We start from the raw sequence: 20,085 nt of genomic DNA on the forward strand, positions 1-20,085 counted from the left end.
ATGTTCTTAAGGGGGGAAGAATGTAATACCCGGCTAGACTCTGGTATCGGAATTCCTACCGTCCGGTGGAATCTCGGATGTCGGAAGCCTCTAGTAGGGTAGAAACATGTTTTCATAAAATGTTTTAAAGCATTTCATGGTTTTAAGTATGAAAATTAAATGAGTTTTTGCATGAAAAGTCTTTGGAGGAAAACCCAGGTTCGGCCGCCGAAAGTCAAGTTCGGCCGCCGAACATGCATGCGTTTTGGAGGCACGTTAGGCCCCCGAAAGCATGAGTGAGGGAAGTTCAGGTTCGGCCACCGAAAGTCAAGTTCGGCCGCCGAACATGGCATGCATGCGGAGGCAAGTTCGGCCCCCGAACGTGGCCTGGCCAGCCACTATAAAAGGGTCACTTAGCCGAAATGGGCGAGCTTTCTCCCATTTTCGGCCACAGCTAGCTTCCGACCTCCCTCTTCCCAATCTAGTGTTCTTCCTTCAAATCCCCACCATTTTTCTTGAGTTTTAAGCTTGCATTGAAGGTTTTGAACTTTTGAAACAAGTTTTGGAGCTTTGGGAACCCAGGAGCTCATTTTCGTGGATCTCCAAGTTTAGGTCGTCTCCCTCTCGATCTTCAAGAGGTAAGAGCCGATCTTAAGCTCCTTATATGTTTTAAGTAAGTTTTAAGTTGTTTTATGGGTAGAGATGCATGTTTAGGCTTGTTGATGAGTTTATGGGTTTTGATGTTTTGATGAGCAATGTATGTTGTTTGTGTGTGTTCGAAGTGTTGTAGTTGGGGTATTTGATAGTTTGAGACCCCTAGGTGTGATGTATGGTGTTTATACATGTTTTAGAACAAGTTTAGGCATGTTTGGTGAGTTTGGAGGCAAAAATGCTTAAGGGAGCCAAGTTTCTGCCCTTTGGCAGAAACCAGGTTCGGCAGCCGAAGGGAGCTTCGGCCGCCGAACATGGCTTGGGAGGCAGCTTTAGGCTGCCGAAGCTTGCCCCCGAAAGTTGGAGTTTCGGCTCTGTCCGAGACTTTCGGCCGCCGAAGGTGCCGCCGAACATGCATGAGTTTCGTCTCTGTCTGGGAGTTTCGGCCGCCGAAGGTGCCGCCGAACCTGCCTGACTTTCGGCTCTGGAGGGACTTCCGGCCGCCGAAGGTGCCGCCGAAAGTGCCCTGCCCAGCCTTTTCTTGCATGTTTCCTAGGAGTGTTTTGAGGTGTTTTTAGGAGGTTTTTGGGGGTATGTTTAGAGTCTTGTTTATGTTTGTTTGGTACCTCATCTAAGTCCACCTGTGTAGGTTCGGACCCGAGGAACCGAGACCCCCGGCAGTGAGATAGCTGCCTTTGTGTTGTTAAAGCTTCAGTCATCAGGTGAGTGGAACAACCCCTTAAGTTTTAAAGTAAAGTAAATGAATAAATGAATGAATCATAAAGCATTGCCCATGCATCATTAATGCCATGCAATATTTCAGGATGTTTGCATTAGAATTCACGAATATGCTGCATTGTATAAATTGATGTTGATGTGGATGGTTGATTGGATGATCCATGGTCCTCGATATTTATGATGAGATATGGCATGTTATGTATGAAAGTCCAGGTTGTACCCATTCTACGTCCCTGGCACAAAGAAAGAGAAAGTCCGGTTGTACCCATTCTACGTCTCGGCATATTGGAATGTTATGTTATGATATGTAAGAGAAAGACCGGTTGACCCATTCTACGTCCCGGCACTTTGGAAAGGAAGAGGACTAATGGTGACAATACCATCCTTGATGTGATTAGCTGTGATGTGTTGCATTTCATGAAAGCATGAAAAAAAAAAAGAAAAAGAAAAAGTTAAATAATATGTGGAAATAAAATAAAATAATAATAATAAAATAAAATGAATAATAAATAATAAATAATAAAATCAATGTTTTTAGTTTCTGCTCACTGGGCTTTATAGCTCACCCCCTCTCCCCTAACCCCAGTCTTGCAGGTACAGAGTAGATAGAGAAGTCAGCAAGAGTAAGAGAAGCTTATGTAATAGCTTAGTGGTGGACATGGTTTGTTTGTAATGTAAAAGTATGATATGTAATGTAATGAAAATTTGATAGTGTGCTTGACTAGAGTCTGTTGTATTCCCTGTACACATGGTCTTGTATGAGATATAATGTTTTTATGATGCCTATGTAACCCAAGCCTATGTTATGTTATGTTACCCCATTGGAGTATTTGATGAGGACTCCAATGAGAGGTTTATGTTATGTTTGTGCATGCACAGGCTAGGCTTGGCAAAGAAATGTTTGAATGAAAGAAAAGTTTTAATTTTTATGTATGTTGTTGACCATGTATGGGATTAAACAGGTTCACAGGATGTATGTTTGGCTTGCTACGGGTCCCGGCGGCCTTAAGCCGATCTGGATCCTAGTGCCGGTAGCGGTCCGGTTTCCGGGTCGTTACAACTATAGCACTTGCTTCCATTCTTCGAGCCATATCCACCACAGTGTGGAAACTTTCCCTCTCAGCTGACTGAATCAACGAGGAGTACCTGGAATGCAGCTTCATAACATACCTCTTGGCTTTCTTCGTATCTGTATCTAGAGCTTGCCCTGAAAAAGGTTATAGCTCTAAGAATTTATCCGTGAACTCCTCTACACCCATGTGCTCTGACTGCCTCAGTTGCTCAAACTCAATCATCTTCAGTTCTCTAGAACTGTCTGGAAAAGCCCATCCAGCAAACTCATTCGCAAATTCTTCCCATGTCATACCGTCTAGTCTCGGGTCCACATAACACTTGAACCATTCCCGTGCCTTCTTGCACTTTAAAGTGAACCCTGCCATCTGAATGGCCCTGCTGTCACTTGCCCCTAGCTCATCAGTTATTGTCTTCACCACTCTCAGATACTCAAAGGGGTCATCCCCTGACTTGTATTTGGGAGCATCTAGCTTGAGGTAATCTGTCATCTTTACCTTGCTCCCATCAGCTGAGCTAGGTCTAGGAGGTTGAGTAACTGGGGCTGCTGGTTCTGTAGGTGGTGGAGGTGGAGGTGCAGCATTCCCCGAGGTGGGGTTTGCCGGGTTTGGATAGAAGGGTGAGGGTGGATAAGCTGGGTACTGTGTGTAAGGTGGATAGAAAGGTGGATAAGGCATGTAGGTAGGGTAGGGGTTAAAGCTGGAGTAATCCGATGTACCTCCCGTCGGATACCCTGAACCCTGTGGGAAGGGTGGGTAATGGGGTGGAAAACCATACCCCGAGGCCTGAACGCCTCCCTGAGACTCCCCTGTCCCTTCTTCCTCCATGCTAACATCCAGGTTCCCATCCCTCCTCTGATCCTCTTCCATAACCTCCCTCACATCTGAAGAACTTCCTCCTCTATCAGTCCCCCTTCTGCTAGCATCAAAAGACCTTCTAGGGTCCCTTGATACTCTTTCTCTGTTGGCTCTACAAGACATTGCCCTAGGCAATGTGGGAGGACGGGCGCTCGTGCCCTCATCCTCAGGTGGCACTCCAGTCAATCGTGCAGATCGACGAGTTCCTCTCATCCTATTTTCTGAAAGACAGTACACATCAAGCAAGCATTAGCATCATATGGTTCATGTGGGCACACATGAACCCTCATCACATTCATATCATAGCATCAATGCACATGTATATAATCATGGCATTTCACATCATCATACAAGACAGGACTCCACATCCTATCCTAGTGGACATGATCTTCCTATTGTGCTTGACCTTCTATAACATCTATGAGCCCGACACTCTAGGTCCGACCATATGAACCTAGGGCTCTGATACCATTCTGTAACGATCCGAAAATCGGACCGCTACCGGCGCTAGGATCCAGATCGGCTTAAGGCCGCCGGGACCCGTAGCAAGCCTGACACATAACCTGTAAACCTGTATAATCCCATACATGATCAACAACATGCATAAAAAAATTTAAACTTTTCTTTCATTCATTTCTCATACACCAAACTCAACCTGTGCATGCACTAAAACATAATCATAAACTTGACCCCTCTGTGGGATCTCATCAAAGCCCCAAAGGGCGATATACATGTGTTGAGTTTGGCTAACATCTGTATCATCAAAATCTAAGATCATGCATCAAAAGGGATAACAATACTCATAGGGTCAAGCACATCTATAACCTCAATATACCTCATTACATAACATACTGTAATCTCTTACATTACATTATAGTACAACTGTCATGTCCACCATCTAACTATTACATACACATACTTCAAAACTCTGGCTAACCTCCTGGTCTACCCTGTACCTGCACACCTGGGGTTAGGGGAGAGGGGTGAGCTACAAAGCCCAGTGAGCAGAATAGTGAAATCATATATTAAAATTTCATGCCATTATGTAATGCAATACATCACAACTAATCACATCTCGGATGGTATTGTCACCAATAGTCCTCTACATAGTCCAACTGTGCCGGGACGTAGAATGGGTACAACCGGTCTTTTCCTTATCATAACATATCATAACATACCAATGTGCCAGGGACGTAGAATGGGTACAACCTGGACTTTCTCTTACATCGTGCCAGGGACGTAGAATGGGTACAACCTGGACTTCCATACCATATCATACCATATGAGGACTAAAGGATCATCCAATAACCAATCCACATCAACATTATAAATGCAATGCAACATATTCGTGAATACTAATGCAAACAACCTACTATATCTCATGGCATTCGTGATGCATGGATCATGCTCGAAATTCATATTTCAATTATTTTAAAACTTAAAGTTTATTCCACTCACCTCTGGCTAACTCTGATAAACTCTGTAGCAGCTGGCTCACTGCTGGGGTCCTCGGTTCCTCGGGTCCGAACCTACACAGGTGGACTCCAATGAGGGACCAAACATACATAAACATAACTCTAATATACTCCCCAAAAACCCCTTAAAACATCATAAAACAACTACATAAAAACATGCAAGAAATGGCTGGACAGGGCACTTTCGGCGGCAGGTTCGGCGGCCGAAAGTCAGGCAGGTTCGGCGGCACCTTCGGCGGCCGAAACTCCCAGACAGAGGCGAAACTCATGCATGTTCGGCGGCACCTTCGGCGGCCGAAAGTCCCAGACAGAGACGAAAGTCTCTTTTCGGGGGCAACTTCGGCAGCCGAAAGGCCTGCCTCCCCAGCCATGTTCGGCGGCCAAAAGCTCCTTCGGCTGCCGAACCTGGTTTCTGCCAAAGGGCAGAAACTTGGCTCCCTAATGCATTTATGCCTCCAAAACTAACCAATCATGCATAAACTTGTTCTAAAACATGCATACACACCACACATCACACCTAGGGGTCTCAAACTATCAAATACCCCAACTACAACACTTCAAACATGCCACATTGTTCAAAAACATAACATTTGCTTAAAAACTCATACAACCCTATACATACCATTCTACCCATAAAATAACTTAAAACTTACTTAAAACATATAATGAGCTTAAGATCGGCTCTTACCTCTTGAAGCTCGAGAGAGAGACGACCTAAACTCGGAGATCCAAGCAAATGGGCTCCTGAGTTCCCAAAGCTCCAAAACTTGTCTTAAATGCTCAAAACTTGCAATGAGAGGTGAAAACTCAAGAAAAATGGAGGAGATTTGGAGAAAGAACACAAGATCTGGGGAGAGGGAGGTCGGAAGCTAGCTATGGCCGAAAATGGGAGAAAGCTCGCCCATTTCGGCTAAGTGACCCTTTTATAGGTGGCTGGCCAGGCCACGTTCGGGGGCCGAAAGTGCTTCCGCATGCATGCCATGTTCGGCGGCCGAACTTGACTTTCGGCGGCCGAACCTGGACTTCCCTCACTCATGCTTTCGGGGGCCTAACGTGCCTCCAAAACGCATGCATGTTCGGCGGCCGAACCTGGGTTTTCCTCCAAAGACTTTTCATGCAAAAACTCATTAAATCTTCATACTTAAAACCATGAAATACCTTAAAACATTTTATGAAAACATGTTTCTACCCTACTAGAGGCTTCCGAAACCCGAGATTCCACCGGACGGTAGGAATTCCGATACCGGAGTCTAGCCGGGTATTACAGTTCCACTCACCTCTGGCTGACTCTGAACTGACTCTGCAGGTTCTGAAGCAGTGCTCACTGCTGAACTCCCTGATTCCTCTGGTCCGTTCCTACACAGGTGGACTCAAATGAGGGACTAAACTAACTCAAAAACATCTCTAAGAAACTCCCCAAAAACCCTCTAAAAGATCCTAAAATAAGCACATAAAACATGCAAAAGAAAGCTGGACAGGGCACTTTCGACGGCAGGTTCGGCGGCCGAAACCCCCCTCCAGAGACGAAACTCATGCATCTTCGGCGGCACCTTCGGCAGCCGAAAGTCTCGTCCAGAGACGAAACTCAACCTTCGGCGGCACTTTCGGCGGTCGAACCTTTCCTCCAGAGACGAAAGTCCCAATTTTCGGAGGCAAGTTTTGGCAGCCGAAACTGCCTCCACAAGGGGTTCGGCGGTCGAACCTGGTTTTGCCCGTTGGGCAGAAACCTGCTCTGTTTCATGCAAACTTCACCCAAAACGTAACCAACATGCATAACAATTACTCCCAACTAGCATATACCCTATAACATGCATAAAGAGGTCCAAAACTATCCTAAAACCTCAAACAAGCATATCAAACAACACTTAAACATACTTATACACAAACATCATCAAAACCCTCCCTTAACCTCAACATACATAACTACCCATACAACTCCCATAAAACCTTCAAAAATCAAGAAAGGAAGTTCAGGATCTGCACTTACCTCTTCCAAACAAGAGAATAAAGGATCCCAACGTGGAGATATGGAGAAATCCTCTCTCAAATTCTCCAAGCTTCCAAACTTTGCTCTTTTGCTCAAAAACTTCAAAACCACATGAAAATCCATCAAAACCATGCAAGATGTGAAAAAACACATAAATCACTCAAGGAAGATCAAGTCTCACCTCAGCTCGTGCAAATGGAAAGAAAATCTTATCCATTTGATCGACCTAGGGCCTTTTATAGGTGGCTGGTCAGACCACCTTCGGCGGCCAAACGTGAAACCCGAAAGCCATGCATGTTCGGCGGCCGAAAGTGACCTTCGGCGGCCGAACCTTGGCATTTCTCCCTTGTTGCTTTTCTTTCAAAAACTCATTTCTTTTAACACTTCCAACATTAAAAACTCTTATAAAAACATATAAAACATATCCCTTACCCTTCTAGAGAATTCCGACATCAGAAATTCCACCGGACGACAGGACTTCCGATGCCGGACTCTAGCCGGGTATTACATCTCACCTATGCCCGAAAATAAAGAGAGAAAACTCGTCCATTTTCGGACAAGGGGCCTTTTATAGGTGGCTGGCCAGACCACCTCCGGGGGCCAAAGGTGCCTCTGCAAGAGGCCAATATTCGGAGGCCGAACCTAGCTTTTTCCTTCCTTGGTCTTTTCTTTCAAAACTCAATTTCTTTCTTATTAAAACCATAAAACATATAAAAAATTTTTATAAAAACATATTTTACCCTTCTAGAGGGTTTCGACATCCGAGATTCCGTCGGAAAGTAGGAATTCTGATGCCGGGGTCTAGCCGGGTATTACATTTATTTAATTTTTTTTAATCAGGCTAGGCTGCCCTAAGGTATATAAAGCAACTTTTTTTTCTATATTATACACAGATTATCAATTATTCAATATAATTAATTTACGCGATTCTTCTTTGAGAGTTTAAGAGAGATCATGGTTCTTAACATTACATCACGAATAAAGTTTGGTGCTAACTTGTATGGTTCTTATTTTTGCTGCTCTTAAAATCAATCAATTATAAGTATTCTTAATTGCATGCTAATTAAGTATGCTTTAGATTGGAAAATTATTTTCTGAACTAAATTCTTTTTACTAAGGTATATGTCATTTCAATCTCTAATAGGTTGGGGTTCCGCATCAGTCAGCGACGGCGGCATGAGAGAGGAGATGACAGCAGAAACGTGTGAGGTGTTGCAGTTGGATCTTTTGAAATGAAAAAGATGTTAGGGTTTTTTATTTTAAGTATTCTTTTAACATTTCCAACAGATTAAATTTCGTCGCTAATTTTTTAAAAATCTGTCGGAAATATTTAATTACAATATCTATTGCAAATCCTTCGCTGATGCCATCACTTTTTTTTGACGGAAACAAAGTCCATCCTTGATAGTCTGTTTTTTTTTTTTGTAGTGTATACAATGATTAAGATGGTTTTAAATTATAGGTTTGAAGCGACCGATAAAGTTTTATACTCAATAATTTTTGTTTTGGAAAAAATACACTTTAGTTATCTGTACTTTTGCGCTTTTGCACTTTAGATACTAAAATAACTTCCATTACATTTCAGAGTCTGATCTTTCATACCGTTAGCAATTTGAGGATTCAGTAGCTAATGGCGATAGATATACTAAAGTGGCATGCTGACATCATCGCTATGTCATCAACATTTTCTTTTACGACCTAAGTACAAAAGTTTAAAAGTACAAGTACTTAAATTGCAAATAAAACAAAGTTCCAATCCATAATGGTAAAAGTGTGTGACTTTCAAAATACATGAAAAAAAATAAGAAAATAGGGAAGAGAGTGAGAGAAAGAGCGAGAGAGACATAATGAGATAGAGAAGGAGAAAAAGACAATTGCAAGAGAGAAAGTCTCTCTCTCTCCTCTCCCTTTTATACCTCTCTATCTCACTTTGCTTTTCTGTTAAAATTTTTTATTTACTTCTGTGGATAAATGTTAGCAAAAGAGAGTTGAATAGATATACTGTAAGAGTAGTGAGAGAAAAAACAAGATAGAGAAGTAAAGTGAGATAGAGAGATATAAGAGAAAATAGAGAGAGGGAGAGGGAGAGAAAGTGAGAGAGAGAATATTTTGCCTTTGTCCCCTTCCCCCTCTCTATCTCATTACTCTCTTCTCTCCCTCCCTCACTGTCTTTTCTATTTTTTTTAATGCATTTTGAAAGTTACACACTTTTATTATTAAGAGTTGAAATTTTATTTTATTTGTAATTCAAGAACTTGTATTTTTAAACTTTTACACTTAGATCATAAAGAAAAAGGTTAATGACATGAAAATGACATCAGCATGCCACGTTAGCATATCTAACGTCGTTAGCCGATGGATCCTCAAATTATTAATGGTATAAAAGTTTAGACTTTGAAATAAAATAAAAATTACTTTAATTTTTAAAGTGTAAAAGCGCAAAAGTACAAATAACTAAAATATACATTTTCCTTTTATATATACATATATTTATATAAAGGAAAATAAATCCATTAGCGGAAAAATTAGTTTGTCTTCAAATTTTTTAGAGGCCACATAAATTCTTACTAGTCCCATCAAACTGCATCAGCTATTGCCCCTAGAGAGAATCAAAAGTTTGGTATCTAATGGGAAATATACAACAAAATTAGTCATTCTATCATTAACTTGGTTTGCTTCTCTATAAACATGATATAGCACAACACATAATTACATACTTCAATAATAAATGATATGACTCATATTATTATTAGCTCTTTTCCGTATTAACCCCAGCCCTTGTATGCTATTCAGGGATAATTTGATTGATTTTTTTTTTCTTTTAAAAAGTTTAGGATAGAAAATGAATGAAAGATTGAATTCAAATAAAAAAAACACCAACAAAATAAACTGTTATGATTATTTTAATGGGTAGCGGGTAGTGTAGCAGCTCAACGATTGGAACCCCAAGTCTAACGTTTCTTTCCGATAGGAACCTGGTACTTTTAGCTTACTTGATGTGAACATAATTAGGCCAAATCCCTTTTTCAAGCGACAGCGTCTCCCACACCTCCACATTACTCCATCTTTACCACAAATTTCTGATTACCTTGACTTAAATCATCGATTGCTGTACCATAAATTTCATCAACTAATCATTAACTATTTGCCATTTCTTCTTTTCAGATGATCCATTTCGGTCCAATTCAGGTTTATTTTCAAGGATTAAACCTCTTCTTCAGTGCTTTGATTTAGTTTCTATTGACTGTCTCCATGTGCACAGTTATTGCAGCAACTTGTGTATGGCGTTGTGTCTGTATCAAACACTTTGTAATCTTTACCTGGGGCCACAATATGGGTTTGCTTGCCGCTATAGCTAATACCAACGTATTTGTTTTTTACTTGATATAAAATGATTAATTTAAATTATTTAATAATTTTATAATTTCATCAATTTTTTATGGGTAGGTATAAAATGATTAATTTAAATTATTTAATAATTTTATAATCTCATCGATTTTTTATATATAGTTATAGTATATAAGTGTATTATTTGACTTGAAAATCGTCTGAAATAAATTTTGAAAAATTAACCTAATTAAGTGATGTGTCTTAGAAAGGATAAAGAACTTTAAATAACTATTGTAATTGAAAAAATTCCTTATTGCCTTAAAGAGAATAAAGAACTTTGAATAACTATTATTATCGAAAAAATTCCTTATTCTCTCATAAGGCACATCACTGATTTAGGATATACCTCCTTTAGAAAAGAAAAAATGAGCAAAAGTTCCAATAGAGTATACCGATTGAAGTGACCAGAATTAATCCCAGAATGTCAAGCTCAAAGCAAAGAGAGGTCATGATCAGCCACTTTGTCAATAGTAATTGATCTTCCAAAGTGAGGGCATGTCCAATAATGTTCATGTCTGTCTCTCCTTTTAAAAGAGAATAATACAAAATTGTTATACAAAAATTTAATACAGTATTTGTACCTATCACCCAAAAGTGTGATTGGGTATGAGATTTTGCAAGACTGATAAGATGTCAATTCAAAACAGAACTGATTTATCATGAAAAATCAAAGATACCCAACTGAAAAAACAATCCTGAAGTATGGTCCCAGAGGTATAAAAAACTTGATCCTGCTGCTAGACAGAGAAGACATTGATCCTGCTACTAATCGATCCCTGATCAGCAGGAATAACATGCCTTGACATTCCATCGAATGGATGGTAGGCATACCTGAATAGAAGTCAAAAGAAAAAGAGGGAGCATTCAAATTTGCAAACTGACACTTGAGCAACAAGAAACCTTTTCCTACCTAATGAAAAAATTCTAAATAAATGGTATACATGATAGCTATAGTTAAGGAGTTATTAAGCTTCCAGTTATTGAGAAGACATATAATGACCCCAAGATGTAAGCTTTTCAACTATTTCCTAACCTCCATTACATACTTTAAAAGATGTAATGGAAAAAAAAAAAAAAAAAAAAAAAACAACCCATTAGTGGCTTTTGCTTTACTCCTACTCAAATGTCTCATACAAAAATAACCCATCTCATATAAATCAAACTGGAAACAAGTCTTCATCATTCTGTTTGCTTGCTCTAGTGATCATAAGCTTTTAATTTGTCCCCAATGTTATAATAATTTCTTTTCTTTCAGGATTCAGCAATGAGCTTAGCTCCCTCTCCATCTGCTGCAATGAAACCTCCAAGAGGAAAGCTGCCAATTTCTATTATCACTATTGTTATTTGTGGTTTTGCTTTTGTTGCTCTCTTGTATGCTGACACTTCCAGGTCTTTTTTTAAGCTTAAATCTTGTCCTAGGAGACATGGTGCTAAAAAGTCAAGTAAGTTTATTTTTAGCAGGTTCTGCCAAGTGGGGTTTTCATTGTTTTTTTTTTCTTTTCTTTTCTTTCTCATATTTAACCTTTGTTTGTTTTGAGAGAAATGGAAGGAAAAAGAAAAAAGAAAAAAATGTGATTTCTCAAATTTATTGTACTTAAATAGCCGGCTCTGCCAAGTGGGGTTAGTGATTTTTCAAATATATTTTATTTAAATAGTGAATGGAGAAAAAGAAATAAACAAAAATGAAGAGAATTATATTTTTCAATTTAACTCCCTTCATTGGAGGGAAACAGAGAATTAGATATTATTTATATTTAAATAAATTAATATACTTTTAACTTAAAAAGTCGTAATTTTATTCGAAGAATAATTACTTTTGTTGCTTTTTCAGTAAAATATCGAGACAATAAAAAAGAAATTTAATATTTTTTTTCTTTAATTCACCTTTTTAATTATCCACATTTTCTTGTGCACAATGAAAAGGGTTAAATTTTATGTTCAAAAGTTAAAAAAATAAGAAGAAAAGATTCCCATTTCTTTTTTTTTATATTCAAGAGTTAGAAAAAGTTTGCAAACAATGAAAAATATTTAATTTCTTTTTTTTTTCTAATTTTCTATATTTTCATACAAACAAAAGGATTAAAATTTCATTTTTTTAAAAAAAAAAAAGAAAAGAAAAGAAGAAACTCCTATTTTTCTACTGTGAATTGTCTAACAGAGGATATAACTGCAGGGGAAAATACTAAAAGCTTCGAACTGGATGATAGATTCGAGTTCGACCCAGAAGAGTGCACAGTTAATACTGGAAAGTGGGTGTTTAACAAATCACTCGAGCCTTTTTACACAGACAGAAGCTGTCCCTATTTAGATAAACAAGTTTCTTGTGTCATGAACGGACGGCGAGATTCCGATTACCGGCACTGGGAATGGCAGCCTGACGACTGTACATTGCCAAGGTGGAAAACAGAAGTTAAACTATTACAACTTGGAAAAATGAATCTGTGCAAGTATTTACATTATCTTATCAATCTAACAGTTCTGATGATTAACTGATCAACCCATTTGTGTAGATTTAATCCGGAACTTGCACTTAAGAAACTGAGAGGGAAGAGGCTGATGTTCGTCGGCGATTCACTGCAAAGAGGCCAATGGCAATCATTCGTCTGTCTGGTGGAATGGCTTATACCTGAAGATAAGAAGTCGTTGAAACGGGGTCGTTTTCTGTCTGTCTTCAGAGCCAAGGTACTGTATAGTACTTGAATGTTTTTCCAAGCAACTTGAAATGGAGGAATCATTTCTAAGCAAACTTTTTACGTCTTCTTTTTTTGAAATCAATGCTACAGGAATATGATGCCACCATTGAATTCTACTGGGCACCTTTTCTTGTTGAGTCGAATACTGATCAACCCATTTTAGGAGATCCAAAGAAAAGAATAATTAAAGTTGATTCAATTGAAAAGCATGCTAAAAACTGGAGAGGAGTTGATATTCTCGTATTCAATACTTATGTTTGGTGGATGAGTGGTCTTAGACTCAAAACACTGTGAGTTCCTTCACTCCCATGAAGTTTTCTTTTATTTCCTTTTCTTTTCTAAGTTACTTATGCAATTGAATGCAGATGGGGTTCATTTGCAAATGGGCAAGAAGGTTATGAAGAATTGGATACACCAGTTGCTTATAAAATTGGTTTCAAGACATGGGCTAACTGGGTTGACTCAAATATTAATCCCAACAAGACTCGTGTCTTCTTTACCACCATGTCACCTACACACACAAGGTTTCTTTCTTTCTTTTTTTTTTTTTTCTCTTCCTCAGTTTCTAACCGTTCACTGCTACGTAACAGGATTATAAATTATTGTCTTATATTTATCTCTGCTATTATTCCTGACAGAAGCCAAGACTGGAACAATACAAAAGGGATAAAATGCTTCAACGAAACAAAGCCAGTAACGAAGAAGAGATACTGGGGAAGTGGTTCAGACAAGAAAATGATGAGTGTGGTGGCAAGTGTAGTAGGGAAAATGAAAGTTCCAGTTACTGTCCTAAACATTACACAGTTATCAGAGTACCGAATCGATGCTCACACATCAGTATACACAGAGACAGGAGGGAAAATGTTGACAGATGAACAAAAGGCCGATCCTTTACACCATGCAGATTGCATACATTGGTGCTTGCCAGGAGTTCCTGATACTTGGAATCAAATGTTTCTTGCATATTTGTAGCTCAAACTCAAATGGCAATGAAAGGAATCTGTGTGTTCCTTTTCATCAATTGTATACAATGTGTAGCTTGCCATCTGAGCTTTTCCTCTTGTCAACAGAAAATTCTTTTGATTATATTTCCTTTTTTCAAAAAATTACTCGGAAATATATAAATTCTTCATAAAAAAGTTTCTGCAAAATTAGAAACTTTGGGCTGGAGACAAAACCTTTCCCTAGTGAATTACGATCAAGTCTCAGAATTTTTAGTAAATTCATTCATTTATTTATATTTCATAATTACTCAATTAAAATACTACTATATTTAGTAAAATTATTTTTTTAATCTTTTTATTAAAATAAAAATAGTTATTTTATATATTTATCGTTTAAATTATAAATATTATTTCATTTTTATAATTTTAAATATTCATATTATCTACCACTTTTAATTAAAAATAAAATAAATTGATTAATAATATTTTTAATAAAAAGATCATAGAGTTAAATTTTATAAAATATATACAAGTTTTAATTTTCCCAAGCTTTGAGCCGTTCATTTTGGCCCAAACCGGTTCAACAAATTGAATTGACAACTCGGCGACTCGTTTAAGAAATAACTGAAATGTTATGAAAATTAGATTCCACTTTTTTAGTATTCCTTGCGAAAACAAAGGAATTGAGCCCATGGGCTAGTTCGAAGCCTTAAATTACCTAGGGTGGCTTGCTCTGCACTAAAATTTCCCAATTTCTTGTAGCTTCCGGAAGAGCAATTGACTGCATCAATCTTTCCTCAGGTAGAATTCCCATCCGGAATTTCTTAATCTCATTCTCTTTATGAATTAGGTGTATTCGAGCATTTCAATTTTTCTGTGGAATTTATGGATACCCTGATTTTATTCATCCCTAAATTTTCTTTGATTCATGTAAGGGTGTAAAGAATTTACAAATAAATTAGGAAAAGTCTCCATTTTCATTTGCCCTGGTAGTTCTTTGTGATGATTTGTTTTGTATCTGTTTGATTTCTGTGTATTCAACTGTGTAATAGAACTGATAATAATCGAATAAAAGGGTCATGGCGGGTGGAAATTTCATGCACAGAGTGATATCTTATGTCGTTAATGAGCTTGTCGTCAATGGTCTCGCTAACAGGTATCCTCGCTTCCATTTTCTCCGCTTATTTCTTCATTTCGTTTCCTGTTTTGCCATCTGTTTATTCTGTTTGGGACAGTTCTTTTCTAATGTGGTTTGTGTTTGGATATGCTTCGTTCTCTGACCACTGGGGATGTATAAGTTCCTCATTGGTTCGTTCTCTTGAAGCAAAATTGCCTCATGTCTCTTATTGTTTTCACCGTGGTGCACCATGTGATGCACGATGGCATTTTGACATTGAGAAGATCTTTTATTTCAGGAGCACTTTTTCTTGCACTTTTATTACCTTTTATTTATTTATTTTGTACTATGCTTGATAGATACTTTGGCTGGGTTTGTTGAGATGTTGATTAAAGATTCTTTTTGAGCACCTTAGAACTCATCATTTTCTTTTTCTTTCTGTGCTTTCTGAGGAAAAATTAAAGTATTAAACTGAAGTTTTATTATCTAATTAAAGTATTAAAGTGAAGTTCTGTTATCTTCTCCCCAGCTTCCTCCTTTCTTTCCTGTGGGACAATGAGAAAGATGGGAAATAAAAAGCATTTGTATCTTGCCAATGTGATATCTTAATTTCTGATTCACTCTGGATGATTTGTTGGAAGATCAAAATATTGTTTTACTTGATTTTCCAATTGCTTCTACGTGTCAAACAATGTTTATTATTATTATTTTGATCTTGGACTTGTCAACTTGGTCATTTGAAGTTCCTCTCTTAGATTGTTGGGACTAGCCAGTCCCTAAACAGTTTGATCCTTGAAGCAAAAAGTCTCAAAGCTTCCTATTTAATGAATTTTGATTCGCCAATATAAATGGATGGTAATGCACAGCATTAAAGGGGCTGAAGCCTTTTCCTTCTCTCTTTCTTCTTCCTCATCTTCCCTTATTTACCATGAACAGAAAGTTCAGTGGAAGTTATGCTATGGTGTTTACTTTCTCAATAACACTCCATCAACATCAAGCCAAGTAGAAATATGTGTGGTTTACTTCTGAACCTTCATAATTAACATATGTACTTCTCTTCTTTTTCTTTTTTCGTTTGTTTTTGTGTGCGCCTTTGTGTGTGTATTTGCCTTTTAGGTAGTTGAAGCAATTAATTGAAATCAAATTAGCTTTTAGATGAGGAGATGCCATGCCTTAGACTTCCATCAACTTTTATTCTTTCTTTTATGGTGGCAGCCCTGCATTTCAGAGGTTCGCTGTGAGAACTTCTAGGAAGATTGAGGATATTTCAAACATTGGTATGTATGCTTACATGTGCGCAGTTTGGAGTTGCATTTCAAATCACAGTTGCTCTTTGAACTGATGTTGGATTGCAATGGCTTGTTAATACAGCTGAGAAAAAAAAGCAAGAACTTGCTGAGCAGGTGAAAGATATCGCCAAGAACATGGAGGTGAGATAGTGATGTATAATGGTTCTATTTCTGACAGCGGAAGGGTTTTTATTTTCCCCTCTAATAGAATGTGATATTTTCTGCAGTCCTTCAAGAACCAGAGATGATGGGGTGGTCATTATCTTTTACACCTTATGTTCCCCGTTACAATGGCAGCTGGAAACTAGAAAGGTTTGTAATTACGAGCTTGTACGGACAATTCTAGTCAGTCAACTAACGAATTATATAATAAAATTCTTGGTTTGAGCTAGTCCCCATATGGCCTTTGGCAAAAAAAAAAACATGGCCTTGGAATATATGAAGTTTATCTGTGCATTATGTTGAGAAGCTGAGCAAATTAATTATTATTGCTGCAGAAAGACTTAATTACCCACACTTAAAATAAATTCCCAAATCAGATTGGGGAAAAAATAGACAAAAGAACCCCAATAGTTAACACCTTGGCAGACTCACGACTTAAATGTTGGCAAGCAATCAATCTTCCATTTATTCTCTTACCCTGATTTGTTCCAGCATACCATTTGTGAGAGTGGGAAGAATTTTTCGACTTCCACAATTCAATTTCTCAATGTCCGACTCCCGCGCCCTGAATTTCAGGAAAGAATTATTGTCAATGGAACCAAGGTAGGTTTTCTTTATTGCCTTAGTGTTCTTGCCGTTGGAGTGTCAGACCTGTGTTTCGCTATTGTTAATCCAATAGAAGTTGAATCAGGCTTGCGCTTGTCACCTTTCCTGATAAGCTTGGGACAGTGATCGCGAAGCTACCTTTTGAATTTTGTTGCTCATAAGCCGAGCAATTGACCATTGAACCAGCCTTCTTTTTATTTATAATTTTTTTAGGAACCACATGTAAGCTGATCATGGAGTTGGTCACGCTCTTTGTATATCTCAATTCAGGCTTGAGATTCCATGGAAGGAAGAATTGGTTCTGGCATTGCACTTTGAAGGTTGTCTTCAAACTCGTAAATCCTCATTCCTAGTGAGTGTTTAAAATCTTCCATCGTTATTCCTACTATTCTCACTTGATGCTGATACGGTTGACATGGAGAGAGAAAACGTTTCAGATGGTTGAAAGAATGAGAGTAGCTGCTGTTGTGGAAGGGTGATGCTAACAAGAGGGAGTTCTCTCCTCTTTACTTTATGAGGGTATTTAAGGTATTATAATTGTTTCTCTTAGTTTTGACAAGTTGTATTAACTAATAGTAGAATGACTCTTTAAGTGGATGAATATCACTTGGGAATGTCAACAAGGCATCGAGGATTAGGCTTCAGTCATTTGTCCATAGATTGAACAATGCTCGGGAGACCATTATATCCAAAACACAAGGATAGCTGGGCGATTTGGGATTAAAGCCGTCGCTAGTCCCACAGCATTCGGGCAAAAGACGGACAACGCGCTATTATATTCAAAATTTGATACATAAAATTGATTGGAATGAGATCACACGAAACGGTCGACCTTGGTGTTTGCCTGATTTCAGTCTGTCAGGTTACGTCTTCCTGAAGGACTGCACTCTGGTGAAAATGGAAAATGCTCCACCAAATCAAATTTGTAGGTGACGGATATCTATCATGACGGGGCGTTGGGTGCAATACAATGGGGAAATAATTTGAAGTGGACGAAGGAAAGTCCCTATGCAGGCCTGTTTTAACCACTTGGTTGCTACGGTTGTGGAATAAACTTCTCACAAATAAATGTAATTGAGAAATGAGAGCTCTTTTTGTCAAGCCTGAAAGAGGTTGATGTACATAAGCTAGGAGGATTCAGATTTGGTTCAGTTTTAAGTAGTTTGAATTTAATCGATTCTATTACCTTTCACTTATTTCAGGAGCACTTTTTTCCTTTTGGGGGGTGGGGGATGCTACTTGAAATTCCACTTTTTCTTTTCTTGTTTTCTTTGCTATACAATTTCTGAATCTATATTTTTTTTACTACCTTCACAGCCATTAGCACTCCAAGGTATATTGGTGGCACCACCACAACAGTAGTGCCATAATAATCAGACAACACCTTAGCCACAGCGAACAAGGCATAAAACAACTGCAAAAACAAATATTTCTGCTAGTGTGCTGGCCATGAGCTTCCTAAAAAGCCTCCGTTTAGAATCAAAAATTTGGCAAGTTGATTTTTTTTAATTATTTTTTTATTATTTTTTTTCTTATAAAATAAATTATATCAAACCACGGATAAAAGTTGTATGATAGAATCCCATGATGTGTTTTCTTGCGGATGGGTAATCTTTTTTCAGCTGCTTTTTGTCGTAATGCACGCTTACTGCTTTGTGAACTTGTTAGTTGCAACTTAAGATCAAGATAAACTCTAAGCTCTAGCAGCCCTCTTCTTGTGTATCTAATAATATCTGGGATGTTGTATGGGTACTTTATGGGTCCTGACATGGAATTTACAGAGTTCTTTGGGAAGAACAATGATGTCGAGTCTTTGACGGATGGTGTTATTAAAAAAAGATATAGCAGTAGAAATTAAATTAGGAATACCTGCTCAACTTGGTGGCTTCTCTTCCTGCAAAGTTGGAGATTATATTTCGTCGTTGGTCTGATAATTGTTCCATGGTGATGGGTCATCAAACTGAGTTATGAGGGTTTTCTCCTGTCTTTTTGTCAATTTAGGGATGTAAGAGTTTTTATTTGTGTATTTAGAATTGGGATAGAAATATTTAGGGATTGGGTTGGGATGGCTTGCTTCACGTCTGTTTGATGCTAGGCCATTATTTAATTATTTTTTTATTTTTTTATTTTTTAAAATGGCTTGGGCCATTTACAATAACGCCAAGCCATTCTTAAAAATAAATTAAAAAAAATAATGGCATAATATAACGTCAAGCCATTCTTAAAAATAAATTAAAAAAAATAATGGCATAATATCATTGTGAGTGGCGCCATGCCATAATTTTTTTAAAATTTTTTTAATTATTAAAATATTATAATTATATTAATTAATTAATATATTATTTTTATATTATATTTTTTATTATAATAATATTTTATAATAGTTTTTATTAATTTTATTAAAATAATATTTTATTAAATATATATAAAAATACTGAATTAAATAATTAATAAATTAATTAATTAATTAATTAATATAAATATTTAAAATTATAAAAATTAAATTTATTTTTATTAGACTGCTATTGTGTAGTCGCACATAATCACAGAATAATATTAATTTTATGATAATATATATAATTATATAATAATATTAATTTTATAATACTGAATTATATAGAGTCAGTAATATTTTTAGTTTAAATATTAATAATAAAATATATTAAATATTAATATATAAAATATATATTAATATTTAAATAAAATAAAATTATATTATTAATTAATTTATCATGCAATTAAATTAATTTATTTATTTATTTTTTTTGATAAATTATAAATAATTCAATATTTTTATATAATAATAATATTATAATTTTAAATATTTTTATGTATACTCTGTTTGTTATTAATTTTTATAGTAATTTTATATATTAAAAATATTTTTATAAAATATGATAATTATTTATAATTGATTTTAGTAATTTTTAGAGTTATAAAACAATAATATAATGCGATTAAAAAATCACTGATACTATTTAATTACAGTATTACTGTATTAATTTATTAAAATAATAAAATAATATTACTGTATTAATTTATTAAAATAATAAAAAATATTGAATAAATATATATATAATATTATTAAATTATTTTTATATATCTAATCGCAACCGAATTATTTTT

At 36.8% G+C, this 20,085-nt stretch overlaps 2 protein-coding genes across 17 annotated transcripts; both read left to right on the top strand.

The window, feature by feature from the left end:
• Nucleotides 1-11,234: 11,234 nt before the first annotated feature.
• Nucleotides 11,235-14,063, top strand: LOC110620661 (protein trichome birefringence-like 3). Its single transcript, XM_021764470.2, has 6 exons — nt 11,235-11,590; nt 12,322-12,544; nt 12,659-12,830; nt 12,932-13,131; nt 13,207-13,365; nt 13,480-14,063. Exons 1-6 carry the CDS (start codon nt 11,413-11,415, stop codon nt 13,811-13,813), a joined length of 1,266 nt encoding a protein of 421 aa, XP_021620162.1. The 5' UTR covers nt 11,235-11,412; the 3' UTR covers nt 13,814-14,063.
• A 365-nt stretch (nt 14,064-14,428) lies between these two features.
• LOC110619930 lies at nt 14,429-18,153 on the top strand. 16 transcript variants are annotated; one of them, XR_006351819.1, is made up of 9 exons: nt 14,429-14,586; nt 14,838-14,941; nt 16,118-16,179; nt 16,274-16,332; nt 16,419-16,503; nt 16,846-16,956; nt 17,173-17,311; nt 17,397-17,487; nt 17,584-18,153. XR_006351819.1 is itself a non-coding variant. In XM_043959340.1 (5 exons), the coding sequence occupies exons 2-5, from the start codon at nt 14,865-14,867 to the stop codon at nt 16,437-16,439; spliced, it is 219 nt and encodes a 72-aa protein (XP_043815275.1). In that variant the 5' UTR covers nt 14,430-14,586; nt 14,838-14,864; the 3' UTR covers nt 16,440-16,656. The 16 variants fall into 16 exon arrangements, 3 of the variants coding, with proteins under 3 accessions (XP_043815275.1, XP_043815276.1, XP_043815277.1); XR_006351821.1 differs by having other exon boundaries at nt 17,173-17,279; XR_006351815.1 differs by having other exon boundaries at nt 17,173-17,487.
• Nucleotides 18,154-20,085: the final 1,932 nt, after the last annotated feature.

Source organism: Manihot esculenta, chromosome 8 (genome assembly GCF_001659605.2).
Source record: "Manihot esculenta cultivar AM560-2 chromosome 8, M.esculenta_v8, whole genome shotgun sequence".
Classification (NCBI taxonomy): Eukaryota; Viridiplantae; Streptophyta; class Magnoliopsida; order Malpighiales; family Euphorbiaceae; genus Manihot; species Manihot esculenta.

Coding starts and splice junctions, on each gene's coding strand:
- LOC110620661 (XM_021764470.2), top strand. CDS start 11,413: ATGAGCTTAGCTCCCTCTCCATCTGCTGCAATGAAACCTCCAAGAGGA. Junction 12,831..12,931: donor TGTCTGTCTTCAGAGCCAAG/GTACTGTATAGT, acceptor TCAATGCTACAG/GAATATGATGCCACCATTGA. Junction 13,132..13,206: donor GGTCTTAGACTCAAAACACT/GTGAGTTCCTTC, acceptor AATTGAATGCAG/ATGGGGTTCATTTGCAAATG.
- LOC110619930 (XM_043959340.1), top strand. CDS start 14,865: ATGGCGGGTGGAAATTTCATGCACAGAGTGATATCTTATGTCGTTAAT. Junction 14,942..16,117: donor GTCAATGGTCTCGCTAACAG/GTATCCTCGCTT, acceptor TTATGGTGGCAG/CCCTGCATTTCAGAGGTTCG. Junction 16,180..16,273: donor TGAGGATATTTCAAACATTG/GTATGTATGCTT, acceptor TTGTTAATACAG/CTGAGAAAAAAAAGCAAGAA.